Source organism: Misgurnus anguillicaudatus, chromosome 2 (genome assembly GCF_027580225.2).
Source record: "Misgurnus anguillicaudatus chromosome 2, ASM2758022v2, whole genome shotgun sequence".
Taxonomy (NCBI): Eukaryota; Metazoa; Chordata; class Actinopteri; order Cypriniformes; family Cobitidae; genus Misgurnus; species Misgurnus anguillicaudatus.
This window is the reverse complement of record NC_073338.2, coordinates 9,200,845-9,216,522: the sequence shown is the minus strand read 5'-3', so window position 1 is coordinate 9,216,522 and position 15,678 is coordinate 9,200,845. Positions and strand designations below refer to the sequence as shown.

Here is a 15,678-nt window from a genome sequence, read left to right as displayed (position 1 = left end):
ATCACAGGTGTCTCACCCTCTACATTCATATTGTTTAAAAACAGCATATGCTTAAAAAGAGCATCTGTGAAAACGGCTAAACATCTTTTAACAACATATTTTATAAGCATGCTAATTTTTGTCACAGATACTTAAAGTGACTTTATATTTATTATGATTTACATTTATGCATTTGGCAGGCGCCCTTACAGGCAGCAATTTACAGTACATTACAGTATGTGTGTTCCCTGGGTTTGAACCCATTAACTTTTGCACTGCTGACCCAATGCTCTACCCATGAAGTGCAATGATATGGCAACATATAACACTGTAGTATGCTGCTTTTTAATTAATATTTATTTAGAGTTATTGTGGCTTTCACATGAAAAGAATAATTTGGTTTTAATATATGCACTGTAAAAAATTTCCTGTAGAATTTACAGTAACTTACTGGCAGCTGGTTGCCAGCAACTTACTGTAAATTAACTTACAGTAAAAATGCTGTATACAGTTTTACAGTAATATTTAAAATACTGTATACTTTTTTACAGTACTATTTAAAATACTGTATACAGTTTTACAGTACTATCTATAATACTGTATACAGTTTTACAGTACTATTAAACATACTGTATACATTTACAGTACTATTTACAATACTGTATACATTTTTACAGTACTACTTAAAATACTGTATAATTTTTTACAGTACTATTTAACATGCCGTAATTATTTACAGTATAGTATATTTTCTACTGTAAAACATACAATAATTTTACAGTCTATTCCCCAGTAATATACTACAATATAGTGTACTTTACAGTAAAATGCTACTTTAATTCATTGTCCAATTTCTATTTACTGTAAAAAATTAAATATCTGTATTAAAACAGCTTAGTAAATAACAAAAATAAGCAATGACAACATGTTTTTAAATTTATTTTAGTTGTTCAAATACAAGAAATAACACTCTCATATTTTTGCACATTAAACATTCAGCTCACTTGACAAACTGTTTTCGCAAACCTGCAATAACATTTACTTATATAAAAGACATTTCAAATCCATGCATGAACAAATTCAGTCCTGAGAACAATGTTCAAAACTTACAAATATAAAATCCTATATTAAGTACAAAGATTTGGTTATAGTAACAACTTTTACTATAAGTAACATTTACACACAAAACATTTACACACAAAACATTTACACACACATTACAGCATTTAAATCAATTCATAAACAAATGCAGCTGTAACAACAACGTTAAAACGTATGAATTCAAAATATTACCCTGAGTAAACAATTTTCTTGTTAGTAGCAACAGCTTTTAAAGGTTTAGTAACATTTACACACAATTTCATTTTACAGTATTTTTAAATTTTAAATAATGCTAGAAAAATTCAGTTACCAGTTAAACATCTCAAGTACAACTAATTCATTCAAAAAATAAATAAAAAGAACTTTACAAACCTCTTCAGTAGAATATATTTGCTTTTAGTAGCTTAACAGTTTTGCCAACTGAAATCCATAAACTCCTTAATAAAGGTGGATACATGAGGGTTCAGGCCAGAGTTCCTCCTTTGCACCATCTTCCCACTTCTTTTGCTCACCTGGAACTTAGAGGAGCACTTGCTGTTGTCAGGGTTGATCCTTACAATGAATCTGGACATAAAAGAAAGAATTCATAAAATCATTTGATGTGTAAAAGAGTTTTAAACATCAGTTAAGACAAAAATGTAAATCTTGTCATTGACTTGTTTTTCAGACCTGTACAGTACTCAAAATGAAAAATTAACAAAAATGCCCACCTCTAATTGACAGCTCGATGTTTGCGAGACATTGTCAATAGGGATGGGCATTTTCTTTGATTTTTCATTTTGAGTACTCTACAGGTCTGAAAAATGAGGACTTATTTAATTCACATGTGTGGAGGGCGGAGCATGCACGTCATGATGAACATGAAAATCTTTTATTGAAACAGTTTTAATCAAAACTTCAAAAATAAATGTTAAAGGATCTATAACAGAAAAATTAACAGGAACTAGATTATTAATGAATTAAATATTTTAACATAATTTTTAGCATAAAACTTCTCACTGTAAGCTCACACTGGCGCCGAATTGGGCTTCCAAAGTTACCGGAAGTCATTAATTTACAATGGAAGCTTGCTACTTTCAGCTGCAAATGTGCGTTCCACATGTGACGTGTGACCTTTTCACCTGAGATAAAGCATTACGTAAGGTCGCGTTGGCGTGTCACACCATTGGTGGAAGACGAGAAGTTGGTTTAACAGTGCATATTTTTTATTTTTCTTAGCGAAAATGACGACCGTTTCACTAGATAAGACCCTTATGCCTCAGTTGGGATTGTTTCAATCCCTTTGAAGTTGCGTTGAAACTGCTATTTTAAATTTTAAAAGAAAGACATGGGGTTGAGTAAATTATCTGTAAATTACAGTCAAGTAATCCTTTAAATACAGTAAATACACAGCTTTACAATGCAGCATAGCACGGACCGGTTGGAGTGACACAATAGCATATTGCAGGCTTCTCTGTGCGTTTATTTAAGGGACTTCTATTTGAAAATAGGCTCATTTTTCATCTCCCCTAGTGTTAAACATTTGAGTTTTACCTTTTGGAATCCATTCAGCTGATCTCTGGGTCTGGCGGTACCACTTTAAGCATAGCTTAGCACAATCCATTGAATCTGATCAGACTATTAGCATTTCACTCAAAAATGACTAGAGTTTTTATATTTTCCCTATTTAAAACGTGACTTTTTTTGTAGTTGCATTGTGTACCAAGACCGATGGGAACTTAAGTTGCGATTTTCTATACCAATATGGCTATGAACTATACTCTCATTCTGGCATAATAATCAGTGACTTTGCTGCCATAACATGACTGCAGATGGTGCAATGATATTACACAGTGCCTGAAAATAGTCCCCAGTTATTGAAAGTTACCAAGGGCACTATTCTTGGGCACTGCGTAAAATCATTGTGCATGCTGCAGCCATGTTACAGCAGCAAAGTCCTTGATTATTACACCCGGATGAGAGTATAGTTCCCAGCCATATCTGCCTAGAAAGTACACGATGTAACTACAGAAGAGTCAAGTTTTAGATAGGGAAAACATGGAAACTCTTTGCTTATTTTTGAGCGCAATGCTAATGGTCTAATCAGATTCAATGTAATTGTGCTAAGCTATAAGTGGTAGTGCCACACCCAAAGATCCAAAACAGTAAAACTCAAATGTTTAACACTAAGGGAGCTGGAACTAGAGGTCTACACAGAAGACCAGAGACCCGACCCGGGACCCGTAGGGGTTCGGGTCTATATTTTAAATGATCAGCCGGGTCGGGTCTCAATCTATTACTTCGGGTCCCAGGTCTATTTAACATTGTGTGTAATACCCGAGGTTGATCGGACTCGGAGAACACACACTCACATTTAAATAAAATATTTCAAAAACAGCAACAAAAACTTAGATGAACTGTCGCATACATTTTTTCTATGACGCTCAAATTGCATTAAAAAGTTTATTTTTGGTTGCTCCAACCAGGCAGCTAACGCGCATGTGCTCTTGCAATGTTACTATGGCTACCAGTCAGCTTCTGACTTTACCTTTGACAATTGGCTCTTTTATTTAGAAGGTGGGTCTTATTCCACCATACCGCGCATTTTGCACTGACTTCTCCAATTTTTATAATAATATTATAAATTGAACGTCTTGCTGTTATATCTAAAGTTTTCGCGACTCTGCTCAAAGAGCACAGAGATGATAGTAAAGAAGTAAAGCTTACGAAAGCAGCCATGGCACTGAACGAGCAATCGTTATTATAATCCAAATGGGCAAACATTATTAAGCAAGTTGACCCGATACACAACAAATGTAAAACTGCGTTATTAATCACCATGACTGTAAAGTCATGGAATAAGCATTAAACATTTCAATCGTCAACAGAGGAATAACATGGATGGAACTTCCTTGGAAATAAGGATTGTGCATCACACAGGCAGGTACAAGGAGGGAGAAGACTAACTTCTATGGGTAAGACAAAAAGTTAAATTTTCGTTACTTGTTCATTGACTTACTAATAACATTTAGCTAAAGAATATTTGCCGGTCGGGTCTGTGTCTTCCCGGACGGGTTTGGGTCCAGATTTTAAATAATAGACGAGTCCGCGTCGGATCCGGGTACAGGTTTTAAATAATAGACGGGTCCTGGTCGGTTCCGGGTCCAGCTTTCAAAACAACAGAGGGGTCCGGGTCGGTTCAGTGTAGTACATTTACGGGTCTGATCGGTTTCGGGTAGGAATTTTTGGACCCGTGTAGACCTCTAGCTGGAACATTAACATATTTTCAAAAAAAGTGGAGTGTCCCTTTAAACACTGATACTGTGATGTCATATGACGATTCATATGATGTTCTGCGCAGCCCACAAATACACCCCTATTGTTTTCTACTAACCATGTGTGCTTGTAACGCACTCCTTCAAATGCCAGGAACCAACCACAAAGAAATTAAACCCACATGATCATCGTTTTTGTGATCGATCGTCGATGTCACATTCAAATACTCAAGCAATCGAGTACTCGTGCCCATTCCTAATCGTTGCTATACGATAATACCCTCATATCGCTCAGGCCTACTTTAATCACCACGAGGACCAGCAGTTGATAATGGACGGCATGACTTTGTCACTTCCTGAAATTTAAAGTCCTACATAAAAGCCCTTATGTCCTTCCTAGCCTGTGTGCTCTTTCTTTAGTGGAACACAAGAGAAGATATTTTGAAGAATGTTGGTTATCAAAAAGTTTTTGTTCCTTGTTGACTCCCATCATATGGAAAAAATAATGAAAGTCAAGGAACTGAACATGTTTGGTAAACAACATTTTTCAAAATATCTTATTTTGTGTTCCACTGAAGAAAGAGCATACAGGTTAGGAAGGACATGAAAGTAAGTAAATGATGACAGAAATCTCTTCAATATTTACCAAATGTTATAGCATACCGAAAGAAGTACTTACCTCTGAATAAACTCCAAAGTAGTGGCTGCTTCCACTTGGTACTCGATGTTGAGCACATAATAACAACCAAAGAGAACAGCAAATGCTGAAGACACAAATGGTAGGTCAATCGCAGGAAAGAGGACTTTTCCTTCAATCGCCAGCATCCATTCTTTGCTTTGTAGAATTGAATCCCCTAAAAAAAAAAAAAAAAGAATTAATAATAGCGTTTATGATTTGATTTTAATATCAGTAACAATATTTAGATGCTGGAGCTTTTCTCAATAATTTAAAATCTATCATTTTAAAGTGATAGTTCATACCCCCCCCCAAAATGTCATTATTTACTTACCATTGGGTTGCTCTAAGCCTGTAGGAGTTGATTCTGTATTTATCAATATACAAGAAGATATTTTGATAAATGATGGAAAGCACCTAGTTGATGGTACCCACTGACTTCCATAGTAAGAAAAACAAATACTGTGGAGATCAATGGGTATCGACAACTATTTGATTACCATCATTTATCAAAATATCTTCTTTGCTCAAGAAAATTAAAAACTCATGCAGGTTAAGAACAACACAAGAATAAGTAAATGATGGCAGAATTCTTTTTTTGCTTTCAGGGATAGTTTACCTAAAAAAGCCAATCAACATTTCATTACCCTTGATATTCAAAACTCAAGAATGCAAAACTTTAAGCAGAATGCTAAAGAACAAAACAATCTTTTTAATGTTCTTAAATGATGTATTAAAGAATCTTACCAAGCATGATCAGTCGTGGAGTGGAACCAAGGGAAAGCATGGTCTCTGCATCTGCCGGAGTTGTTGTGACCTACACACACAAAGGTTTTGTAACGGGCAGTTATATCAATTACATAAATGAAGAAAAAAAAACACTTACATCGGCTAAAAGGAACAATGATTCCTCCTTTTCTTTAAAGTGTGCCATCATCAACAGAACAGCTGCAAGGCCTGGGTCAACATCTCTGCCCTCTCTGTCGATGTCTTTGAGGACCTTGCTAACTTCTTTCCCCCGCTTGGAATTTAGATTTTTGAAAAAGTAGAGAATCCTTTCTCCTTTGGTAGCTAAGGATTCCCTTAATCTGAGGTCAAGATCAATCCCCGTCAGCTTCTCAAAATGAGCGCATAAGAATCTTTTAAAGAAGAGAAAAGGCCACTTTGCCTGAAGATCTGTGATACTGGGTGGAGGTCTTGCATTGATGCAGTGACGTTGTGCAATGAATGTAGTTCTCATCAATTCTTCGACTCTGCTTCGCTCAGCTGCACGACGTCCTTCTTTGGAAAATAGACTAAGCATTTCTTTTCTCATCATCTCTAAAGACTCACAAGTTTCCCCTTCAGGAAGATCAGTAGGATTCCAGTTCACACAACCATAGCTATCCAGTTTAGCAGATTTAGATGTTGAGGGTTGTGTATCATCCACTTCATCTCCCGTTCGTTTAGGTTTTCTAAGTCGAGCCATTGTATTGTTCCGGTTAAGATGTTCCACCCTTGTCTTCAATTGGCACAACAAAGAGTAGTAACCACAACCAATTAACTCTCCCTCTTCTGTTTTATCACTAAAACTGTTTGGATACTTCTGGATGATTGACTCTGCAATTTCTGCACATTGTCGCTTGGTTGGATTTAAACAAACCTCTCTGATGGAATCCACAATCACCCGAACCATGTGTCTCCTATCTGAGGCTTCAGGTCGCTTTCCTTGTGCAAGACATGTTCTTAAATTTGGTGTCATCTTACCCCAGGGTATTTGAAAGTCTGACAACCACGCTGCATTTTCAACTGGGACAGGAATGGATGTAACTGGACTGGGTCCATGAAATGGCACATCGAATGCTGAAGAGTTGGGACAGTTGCTTGACTGAGTAACAAGAACATTTTCATTACCTAAATGAAATATTGAACATAAAAATCTTATTTAACAGATGTATTATAGAAACATGACAAAATATTACAGCTACAGTACAGCTAATAAACTTGATGACAGATTAATTTCACAAATGTACATGTGACTTAGGAATATGGTTTAAACCCAAATAACATATTTCTTTACATCAGTATATATACACACACAAATGACAAACCTCTGCTTTTGAAGAACTGAATTAGTTTCCTGCAATCTATTGGTGAAAGGAAATCTTTGAGGTCATCTAATGTTACATATTGCAGGTCACTGTCTGTTTTTACACCAATTCTATCCAATTCTGATGTCAAGTCATTCATAAGATCATGATCCAGCATTGGGAGAACACTCCTAATGATGGCTTCCATCTTTTACCTTCTTACCTAAGACAAACAGAGTGGTGAAGTGCAACAAAATTAGTATCAAATCGTTTATACACTGGCAGAGGGTAATAGTCTGCTAGATTCTCTGCATTTACACACAAATAATTAGGATTTGACTCTTGTTGCAGACAGTGTAGACCCAGGTCAACAACCGGCACTGATTTATATTTTTCAACAACGAAAAATATGTTTGAGAAGTGTATCAGGATCATTTCAATTTTCCCGAATGTGTATACGTCATCAGTCTGATCTACCACCACAACCATTGACGACTTGTACCTGGTTCCTTTGTATGTAGCACTTAATGTAACAAAGGTGGGGTCATGAATGCCTTGCATCTCCACAGCCTCTTGAATGGAGATGTTGTATAAGTGACTGTGGAACTCATTTGCTTCACTTACTTGCACATCTGGAGGAAAGATGGAGCCAGAACTCAAATAGGCTTGCATTAGCTGATGTCTTTCAGCTAATGTACTCCCTAGGTTTTTAAAGTTTCTTAATTTTCTTGCACATTGCTTAAAATATGTGTGCTTACTTTCAAATCGTAAACTCCATAGTCTAATCAGTGGTCCAAATTTAAGTGTGAGTTCAGGGTAGTGAAGCAAATAATGATGCTTTGGTTTTAGTGGTGCATCTGGAAATAAGGTAGATCTTAAGTGCACATATTCTTCAATCAGACATTTCATGTAGGCTATTTGATCATGATGAATTTTTGGTGCACATATCATTTCAACTAGCTCCCTCAACTTCAAGCACAACAGCCAAATTTCATCATCAAGTGGATTTTTTATTCGATCCCCAATTAGTAATGGGAGCAATCGAAGCAGACACCAGTTCTGAGCTGCATGTCCTGTTAATTTTTCACCATTAGGTTTTACTTCACAGGGCTTATTATTCAAGTCACTTCCACTGTACTTAAAGCTAGATATATTTCTGTTCAGCTGAACATAGCTAAAGTGCTTCCCTACAGTGACAAGCTGTTTAAGATATAAAGCCAGATCTGTTGAAACAACTCCCTCAAAAAGATCATGTGCCAAGCACGGAGGAAGCCCAGGATTACAAACATGAAAGTGTTTTAGGCAGTTGAAGACGGAGTCAAACTTGACACCACCACAAACTTCTTGTACTTCAGACATTGACACACTGTTTTGGTAACTCTGTTTTGTTCTTGTTGGACCCAACTCTGTGCCATTGCTTTCAAACATGTCTCGGGTTATAGTACAGTAACGACAGAAATGTTTACTCTTACTGAAATTCTCAGTAAACCCTCCGATGCAGTGCGACCCCAAGTTATCTCCAATGATGGCAATTACTGTCCCCCTAACTGTCTCTCCATTATCTAGTACAATTCCAAATTCCTCCATGTCTCTAAGATCACTCAAAAGAGGTGTGAAAACTTGTTGCTGCCCAAAAAACTTAAAATCTTCCTCTCTACAAAGCATGACCAGCTGCATAGGATCAATAGATGATCTATTATGAGGACAGATTTCTGAAAATGTCATGTACATAGCAACTAGTTTATGTTTTTTTCTTCCAGATCCTAAGGGATTAACTACCTCAAATGCATCTTGATATAAAATCAGAGACACAACTGATGAAGACTCTTTAAAGAAAGTGTTTTCTTTAAAAATTCTCCCTTCCCTTACATCCTGAAGTACATGGGGAGTTTGTGGTGGCTGACCCTTGGCCTTTTCATACTGCTCTTTAACAGATCCATTGTTCAGAAATGCCTTAAGAGTTTCTTTTACTGGTATGTACTGAAAATAGCGTTCTTTCCCAGACGCATCACAGCCTAGGTAAACTTGCACAGGCTCCACATAATTGAAATGTTTTTTGAAAAACGACTTCCTAGTCTGATCTGACTTAAAATATCCCTCATTATACATCTTAAGTAGATTTTCTTTAGATAACCCACTCAATATTTCATTTATTTGAGAGTCTGGAATTTCTAGCTTTGTCAATTCTTCATGAACTTTGGAAAAGATGTGTGTCATGCTATTTGTATGTATCTCCATAAACTCATCAATTATAGTCTGAATTGTTGTAGCTGGCAGAATCATTTTTGATTGCATCCTCAAATAAAATAAAGCCAAATTTGTCAGAAATGTGTCTTTGTCAATTGATATGGCTGGAACATTTTGAAATTCCTCATCATTAAAGCCTTCAGAATTCACTGGCTCAGCAACAGATATCTCATTATCAAAGGCTTCAGTATTCACTGGCTCTGCAGCAATAGATACCCGACTAATATTTGCCCTGACTGATTTTTGCAAGTCACATTTATGATCTCTACTCATGTGTGCAGAAAATGTTGACTTCACTCTAAAATATTTTTTACAGGAAGTCACTGGACATTCGATTTTTTTACCGTCTCGAATGTGCCATTTTAGGTGTTCACAGAGGCTGGCGAAATCAGTCGACACAAACGTACAGCCTTCAACACTGCATCTACAATTTAGATCACGTTTTTCAGACCTGTTCGTCATTTTTGGGGGCTTTCTGTGTTTGCGGTAAATGTGAGACTTAAGTGCAGAGAGGCTTTGGAATGTGCACGGGCATTCAGGAACCCCACACGCAAACCTGAAGTTCGCCCTTTTTTTGTGCACCTTTGCATGATTAACGAAGGCATATAAAGTCTCCACAGAGACACCACAGTGTTTACATACAAACATTGCAGTTTTTACATTAGCAATACATGCAGGCTGTACATTTAAATGAGGTATTATGTCAGCACCAATCGATTATATGGAGAAAAGACTAACTTCAAAATAACGTTAAACCCACAAAAGCTCCGTTTGCCAGCTAACGTTAGCAGTTCAGATGAGCACTTGCCTGCAACCCAACGCAGTGAAACCCAAATCAGAGACAGGTTTGTTAAAATTTCGATGGTGAAAAGTTCTAAAAGGGGAAAGAAAAGAAAGAAACATAATTATTTTGACAGAAAGTTGCGTTTTGTTCAGTCTTAAACGACTTTCTACCACAAAGTTCTCTTCCTATCTGTTTGTGTTTACAACAGTCCTAAATTATGAGGTAAATTAATCTCAACTGCGTGTTAAATGACACACTTTTTTTTCAAATTACCGTTAATTAATCCAAAAACATTACATATGTTAACGCCACAGTGTTTACATACACATTGCGGTTTTTACATTAGCAATAAATGCAGGCTGTACATTTAAACGAGGTAACACGCCAGCACCAATCGATTATATGGAGAAAAGGCTAACTTCAAAATAACGTTAAACCCACAAAAGCTCCGTTTGCCAGCTAACTGATAACGGTAGCAGTTCAGATGAGCACTCACCTGCAACCCAACGCAGTGAAACCCAAATCAGAGACAGGTTTATGTTCAAATTTCGATGGTGAAATGTTCTAAAATGGGAAAGAAAAGAAAGAAATATGATTATTTTCACAGAAAGTTGCGTTTCGTTCAGTCTTAAACGACTTTCTACCACAAAGTTCTCTTCCTATCTGTTTGTGTTTACAACAGTCCTAAAGTGTGAGGTAAATTAATGTCAACTGCGTGTTAAATGGCACGCTTTTTTCAAACTAATTACAAAAATATTAAATATGTTAAGAAATCACAGGATTACACACCTTTGCAGCTGGTAAACTCTTTCATCTCTGTGTCCTGTGTTGATTTTTCTTCATGCGGGACATCCGTGGCTTTCTGTTAAGAGTGAGGTTTCGCGCTCATTTTTTTACTGTATTTCGTTTTAATGACGGCTGGTCATAGAGGGCGAAAGAGCGCCACACAAAATAACAGCGTGTACTATCGGCGGTCAATCATGACTCGTGTGATTGTCAAAATAAAAATTTATGTAAAATACAAAACGATCGTAACCTTAATTCATGATATGTTTATTAGAAGTGTAATAAAACGATTATCTTTTATAAGTGAATTACCTTTTTCCTATGAAGGTTTGTGTACAGGCACGTGAACAGCACAGATGTGAAGGCTGTGTCTCAATTCGTTCCCTAGCTCCCGAGGTGGTGGTGAATCATTATCGTGTATGCAGGTTCGGGCACTGGCAAGGACCCTAGCTCACTTCATATTGAGACACTCTTCACTTTTTTCCTGTGACGTGGCTACTTAAGCGCGTTGTGATAATTCACAGCTGGTATTCATCAACAACCGGCAAAACCTCCATGTTTGTTTGACTTGTTAAAGTATATTATAAAAAAGTATATTATAAAACAATTTCATTATTCTCTTACATATCAGTGCATACATTTAGAGGATTATTGCATTTAAATATTTAGTAGATTTTACACTTTTACTGTAATAACCATTTAGTTTACATTTGTAAATGAATAGGAATATAGAAAATACTTTAATAAAGATGAACCATTGTTAAAGAACAACCAATAAAACATCATTATAAAAATATTTTAATATAACAAATATTGTGTTTTTGGTAAATAACCCAGCTCTACATGCACTTATTTAGTTGGTTCATTGTTTTGAGAACACTGTTTTCCTCTTCTGAATTTAACACATTATTTGTATAAGATATCTTTCTATATTTCATTGTAAGACTTCACACTCAACATTAGATGTTTAATTATGCAACGATACTAAACCTTAATCAGAGAGTTACTCAGAGTTAATTGCCCCCCAAATTAGCACCACCTGCCATTAAAATACAGTATTTTTAATTAACTGTAAATTTTACAGTAAATGGAAAATACAGTATTTTACTGGCACAAAGATTACATTCCCCACAATGCAACATCAAAATACAGCAACATACTGTATAACATGCCCTACGGTAAAATACAGTTCATATTACAGTAAAATACTGTGTCATTTACAGAAATCGTTAACAGTGTGTATTTTTATAGGTTCATCACTTTGAGATTTCACTCAAAATCTTTTTTATTTTAGCCATGCACTCTCTAAGGATTTGTTAATTTTTCGTGTAATGTTATTTAACCCATTATGGGTCATTTTGTGTTACTTTTGTGTTAAATAAAACACAAGTTGTGTTAAAAGTAGTGTTGGGGGTAACGCATTACAAGTAATGTGCATTACGTAATAATCTTTCTGAAGTAACGATTAAGTAATGTATTACTTTATAAATGTACACATTAATATATGAGTTACTTTTTTTAAAAAGTAATGCGAGTTACTTTTCAGTTTAAAGGGGACAGAGAATGAAAAAACATTTTTACCTTGTCTTTGTTGAATAATGGTAGTCTACCCACATTCACGAACATACAAAAAGTTCTAGACATGCTAAACATCTCAGTCTCATAGAAATTCCTCTTTTAGAAATGTCAGCCAGAAAACAGCCCAATCTGAAAAACTGATGCTTATGACATCACAGGCATCTAACTGCCCCTCCACTTTAAAATAATTGGCTACATTTTTTGAGTGGCAGCAGAAGTCAGCCAATCAGTAATGAGATTGTAAGTTAAACCAGTAGGGGGAGCCAAATAGGTGCAAAACCACTTGTCTGAAATCCCCCACCCTAATAGAGCTATCTGAGAGAGGTTTTTAGGATGCTTCTAAGGCATTACAGACCCAAACAAAAAACTTTTTGTCTACATGTCACATCACAGAACAAGGATAAATACTCCGTTCAATCATTCTATGTCACCTTTAATTAATTCGATTAAAAAAAATAATGTACTGAATTAAACTTCACGTAGACACACTTTATGCGTGCGCGCCTGAGCGGAAACAGCTTGAGTCAGAAACGAAGATGAAAGGCCAGAGCTTAAAATTTTGCGATGAAAAATGCAGTTTCTGAATGCAGATCTTCTCAGTCATAAAAAACTGAAAAGAGATCAAGCCTCAGCTAAGTACGAAAAAGTAATGCGATATAACTTAAAAGTAACGTAAGTATTACTTTCCATGAAAATTAACTAAATAATGCAATTACCGTAGTTGCTTTTTTGGGGATTAACTTAATATTGTAATGCATTACTTTTAAAAGTAACTTTCCCCAACACTGGTTAAAACTAACACAAAATGTGTTGTTCCAACACTAACACTGATTGTGTTGTATCTTCTTATGCATAAAATACCTGAATTATTTACAACATTTACAACAAATCTCACTTTTGTAAATCTTGTAAATTTGTAAATTTAATTTAACTGACACATTTATTTAAATTTAATTTACAATGCAAAATGATATTTACAGTATTGGCTCAATAAGCATAGAACAAACAAAGTGAGGTCATGTGATGACAATTTACAGCATTAAAGCCTCCATTTTGTTTTACATACTACCCATACACTGCAAAGTTTGCTGCAGTGCTTTTTTCCAATCTTAGCCTATATCTGTATTCGCTGTATTATTGTGTAAGCTAGTGGTTTGAGTAGATGCAATGTTTGGCACATTGCTGATTCCAGAGCATCTGTTTGGTTTTCTTGCCATTTTGCTAGGATTAAAATGATCATTTTATTCATGTCCAGGCTTTTAAAAGTGAGTTGCAGTTTTTACTCATGTTCTATTAATAAGCTGGAGAAGTATTTGTGTATGTCTCATCACCAGAGGTAACACTGCTCGGTTTGAAAGGTCTGAATGAAGGTCACAGTTCAGGTACATATGAAAAGCAAGGGAATACTGCAAAGGTTTGAAAATAGATTTGTGCTTGCCGCACACAAAATATATGAATTGAGTTTTACGAGACATCTGTTGTTGTGTGTACGACTTGGTCTTTGTGGAGTTTTACTTTAGCTATTTATAATCCTTATCTCACAGTGAAGTCATTCTTAGCATTTGGATGAGAGCAGATACAGATGGCTGCCATGCACTGACAGGTTACTGAATAAAGAGTTTCTGAATCAAACTGTGCCATCAGCAAAAAGATAAAAGCTTTTTATGCCCTCTTTCATGTATTCACAAGGTGTTGCGGATTTGCTTTACACCTCCCATTTTTGTGATACTGTTTTCTACATAAATTTATCCTACACAATGTAAAGAAGATTAAGTGAAAATATAACCTTGATATCTTTAATACTGAGTAAGATCATATCAAATATTGAAATCAATATGAAATTTAAAGCAAACTTAAAGGGACACTCCACTTTTTAAAAAATATGCTCATTTTCCAGCTCCCCTAGAGTTAAACATTTGATTTTTACCGTTTTGGAATCCATTCTACTGATCTCTGGGTCTGGCGTTACCACTTTTAGCATAGCTTAGCACAATCCATTGTATCTGATTTAGAGTGGCCATTCGTGCCAGTTCTGCCGGCCACGTCTCAAACATGTTTTCGGGTTCGTTCTCCGGAAGTCGCGTTGCTCGACTGCATACGTCATCGAGGTTCTCACATTTCAGTTAAAATACATTAGAAAATGAAGATTCATTTCTTTTAAGACATACAATCATTGTAGTTTCATTCTTACCTTGAAATGTAACGGTTGCTTTTCTGAAATTAAACCCCAAATATTAAACCTTGATGACGTATGCGGTCGACCAACGCGCCTTCTGGAGAACGAACCCGAAAACATGTTCGGGACGTGTCCGGCGGAACTGGCACAAATGGGCACCCTAATCTGATTAGACCATTAGCATCGCGCTAAAAAAATTACCAAAGAGTTTTGATATTTGTCCTGTTTAAAACTTGACTCTATGCTATTACGCAGTAGCTGAAAATAGTCCCCTTGGTAACTTTCAATGGCAGGGGATTATTTTCGGGCAGTGCTTAATATCACTACGCCGGCTGCAGCCATATTACAGCAGCAAAGTCCTTGATTATTACACCAGAATGAGAGTATAGTTCCTAGCCATATCTGCCTAGAAAAACACAACTTTTAATTTTCTGTCTGTCTAAGTACACGATGTAACTACAGAAAAGTCAACTTTTAAATAAGAAAAATATCAAAATTAGCACGGTGCTAATGGTCTAATCAGATTCAATGGATTATGCTAAGCTATAAGTGCTAGCGCCAGACCCGGAGATCGGCTGAATGGATTCTAAAACGGTAAAAATCAAATGTTTAACTCTAGGGGAGCTGTAAAATTAGAATATTTAAAAAAAGATTAGATTATGAGACTTTAGCCTGGATATCACAGGCAGTAAGTGTGTCTTGTAGTAGGGTGGAGTTTTAGAAAGGCTGATATTTTATTTTAAACTCCACACTTTTTTTTAGCAACGAGATGAAACTTTACAAAATTTCCATAATTGCAGCACACTGTAACAATTGAAAGGACAAACACTTTCTTATCCAAAGATACCAAGATACAATTTTCTGCTTTTGTTGTGGCCTACATGAATATATTATTAGTAATAGTCTATGGTAATAGTTCTTAGTAAATGATATAAATGTTAAATTTAAATAGAGTGTAGGGGTGAGCAGGTCTAATGCAGGGTTAATTGTAACACAGCTACTTTACATATTTATACAGAGCCGAGGAA

The 15,678-nt window shown here is 35.9% G+C and overlaps 1 protein-coding gene and 1 long non-coding RNA gene across 2 annotated transcripts; both read right to left on the bottom strand.

The window, feature by feature from the left end:
• Positions 1–915: 915 nt before the first annotated feature.
• Positions 916–7,829, bottom strand: LOC141366032 (uncharacterized). The gene is made up of 5 exons (XM_073871050.1): positions 7,101–7,829; positions 5,897–6,903; positions 5,758–5,827; positions 5,014–5,188; positions 916–1,644 (listed from the first exon to the last, which is right to left on the bottom strand). Exons 1-5 carry the CDS (start codon positions 7,285–7,287, stop codon positions 1,485–1,487), a joined length of 1,599 nt encoding a protein of 532 aa, XP_073727151.1. The 5' UTR covers positions 7,288–7,829; the 3' UTR covers positions 916–1,484.
• Positions 7,830–10,129: 2,300 nt separating this feature from the next.
• LOC141366030 (uncharacterized) lies at positions 10,130–11,406 on the bottom strand. Its single transcript, XR_012370969.1, has 3 exons — positions 10,900–11,406; positions 10,607–10,674; positions 10,130–10,200 (listed from the first exon to the last, which is right to left on the bottom strand). It is a non-coding gene; the product is annotated as an uncharacterized lncRNA (long non-coding RNA).
• Positions 11,407–15,678: the final 4,272 nt, after the last annotated feature.

Excerpts from the sequence above, each read along its gene's own strand:
- LOC141366032 (XM_073871050.1), bottom strand. The coding sequence starts at position 7,287 with ATGGAAGCCATCATTAGGAGTGTTCTCCCAATGCTGGATCATGATCTT. Across the intron at positions 5,189-5,757 it reads TCCACGACTGATCATGCTTG|GGGATTCAATTCTACAAAGC; the intron begins GTAAGATTCTTT and ends TTTTTTTTTTAG. Across the intron at positions 1,645-5,013 it reads ACTTTGGAGTTTATTCAGAG|ATTCATTGTAAGGATCAACC; the intron begins GTAAGTACTTCT and ends TTTTATGTCCAG.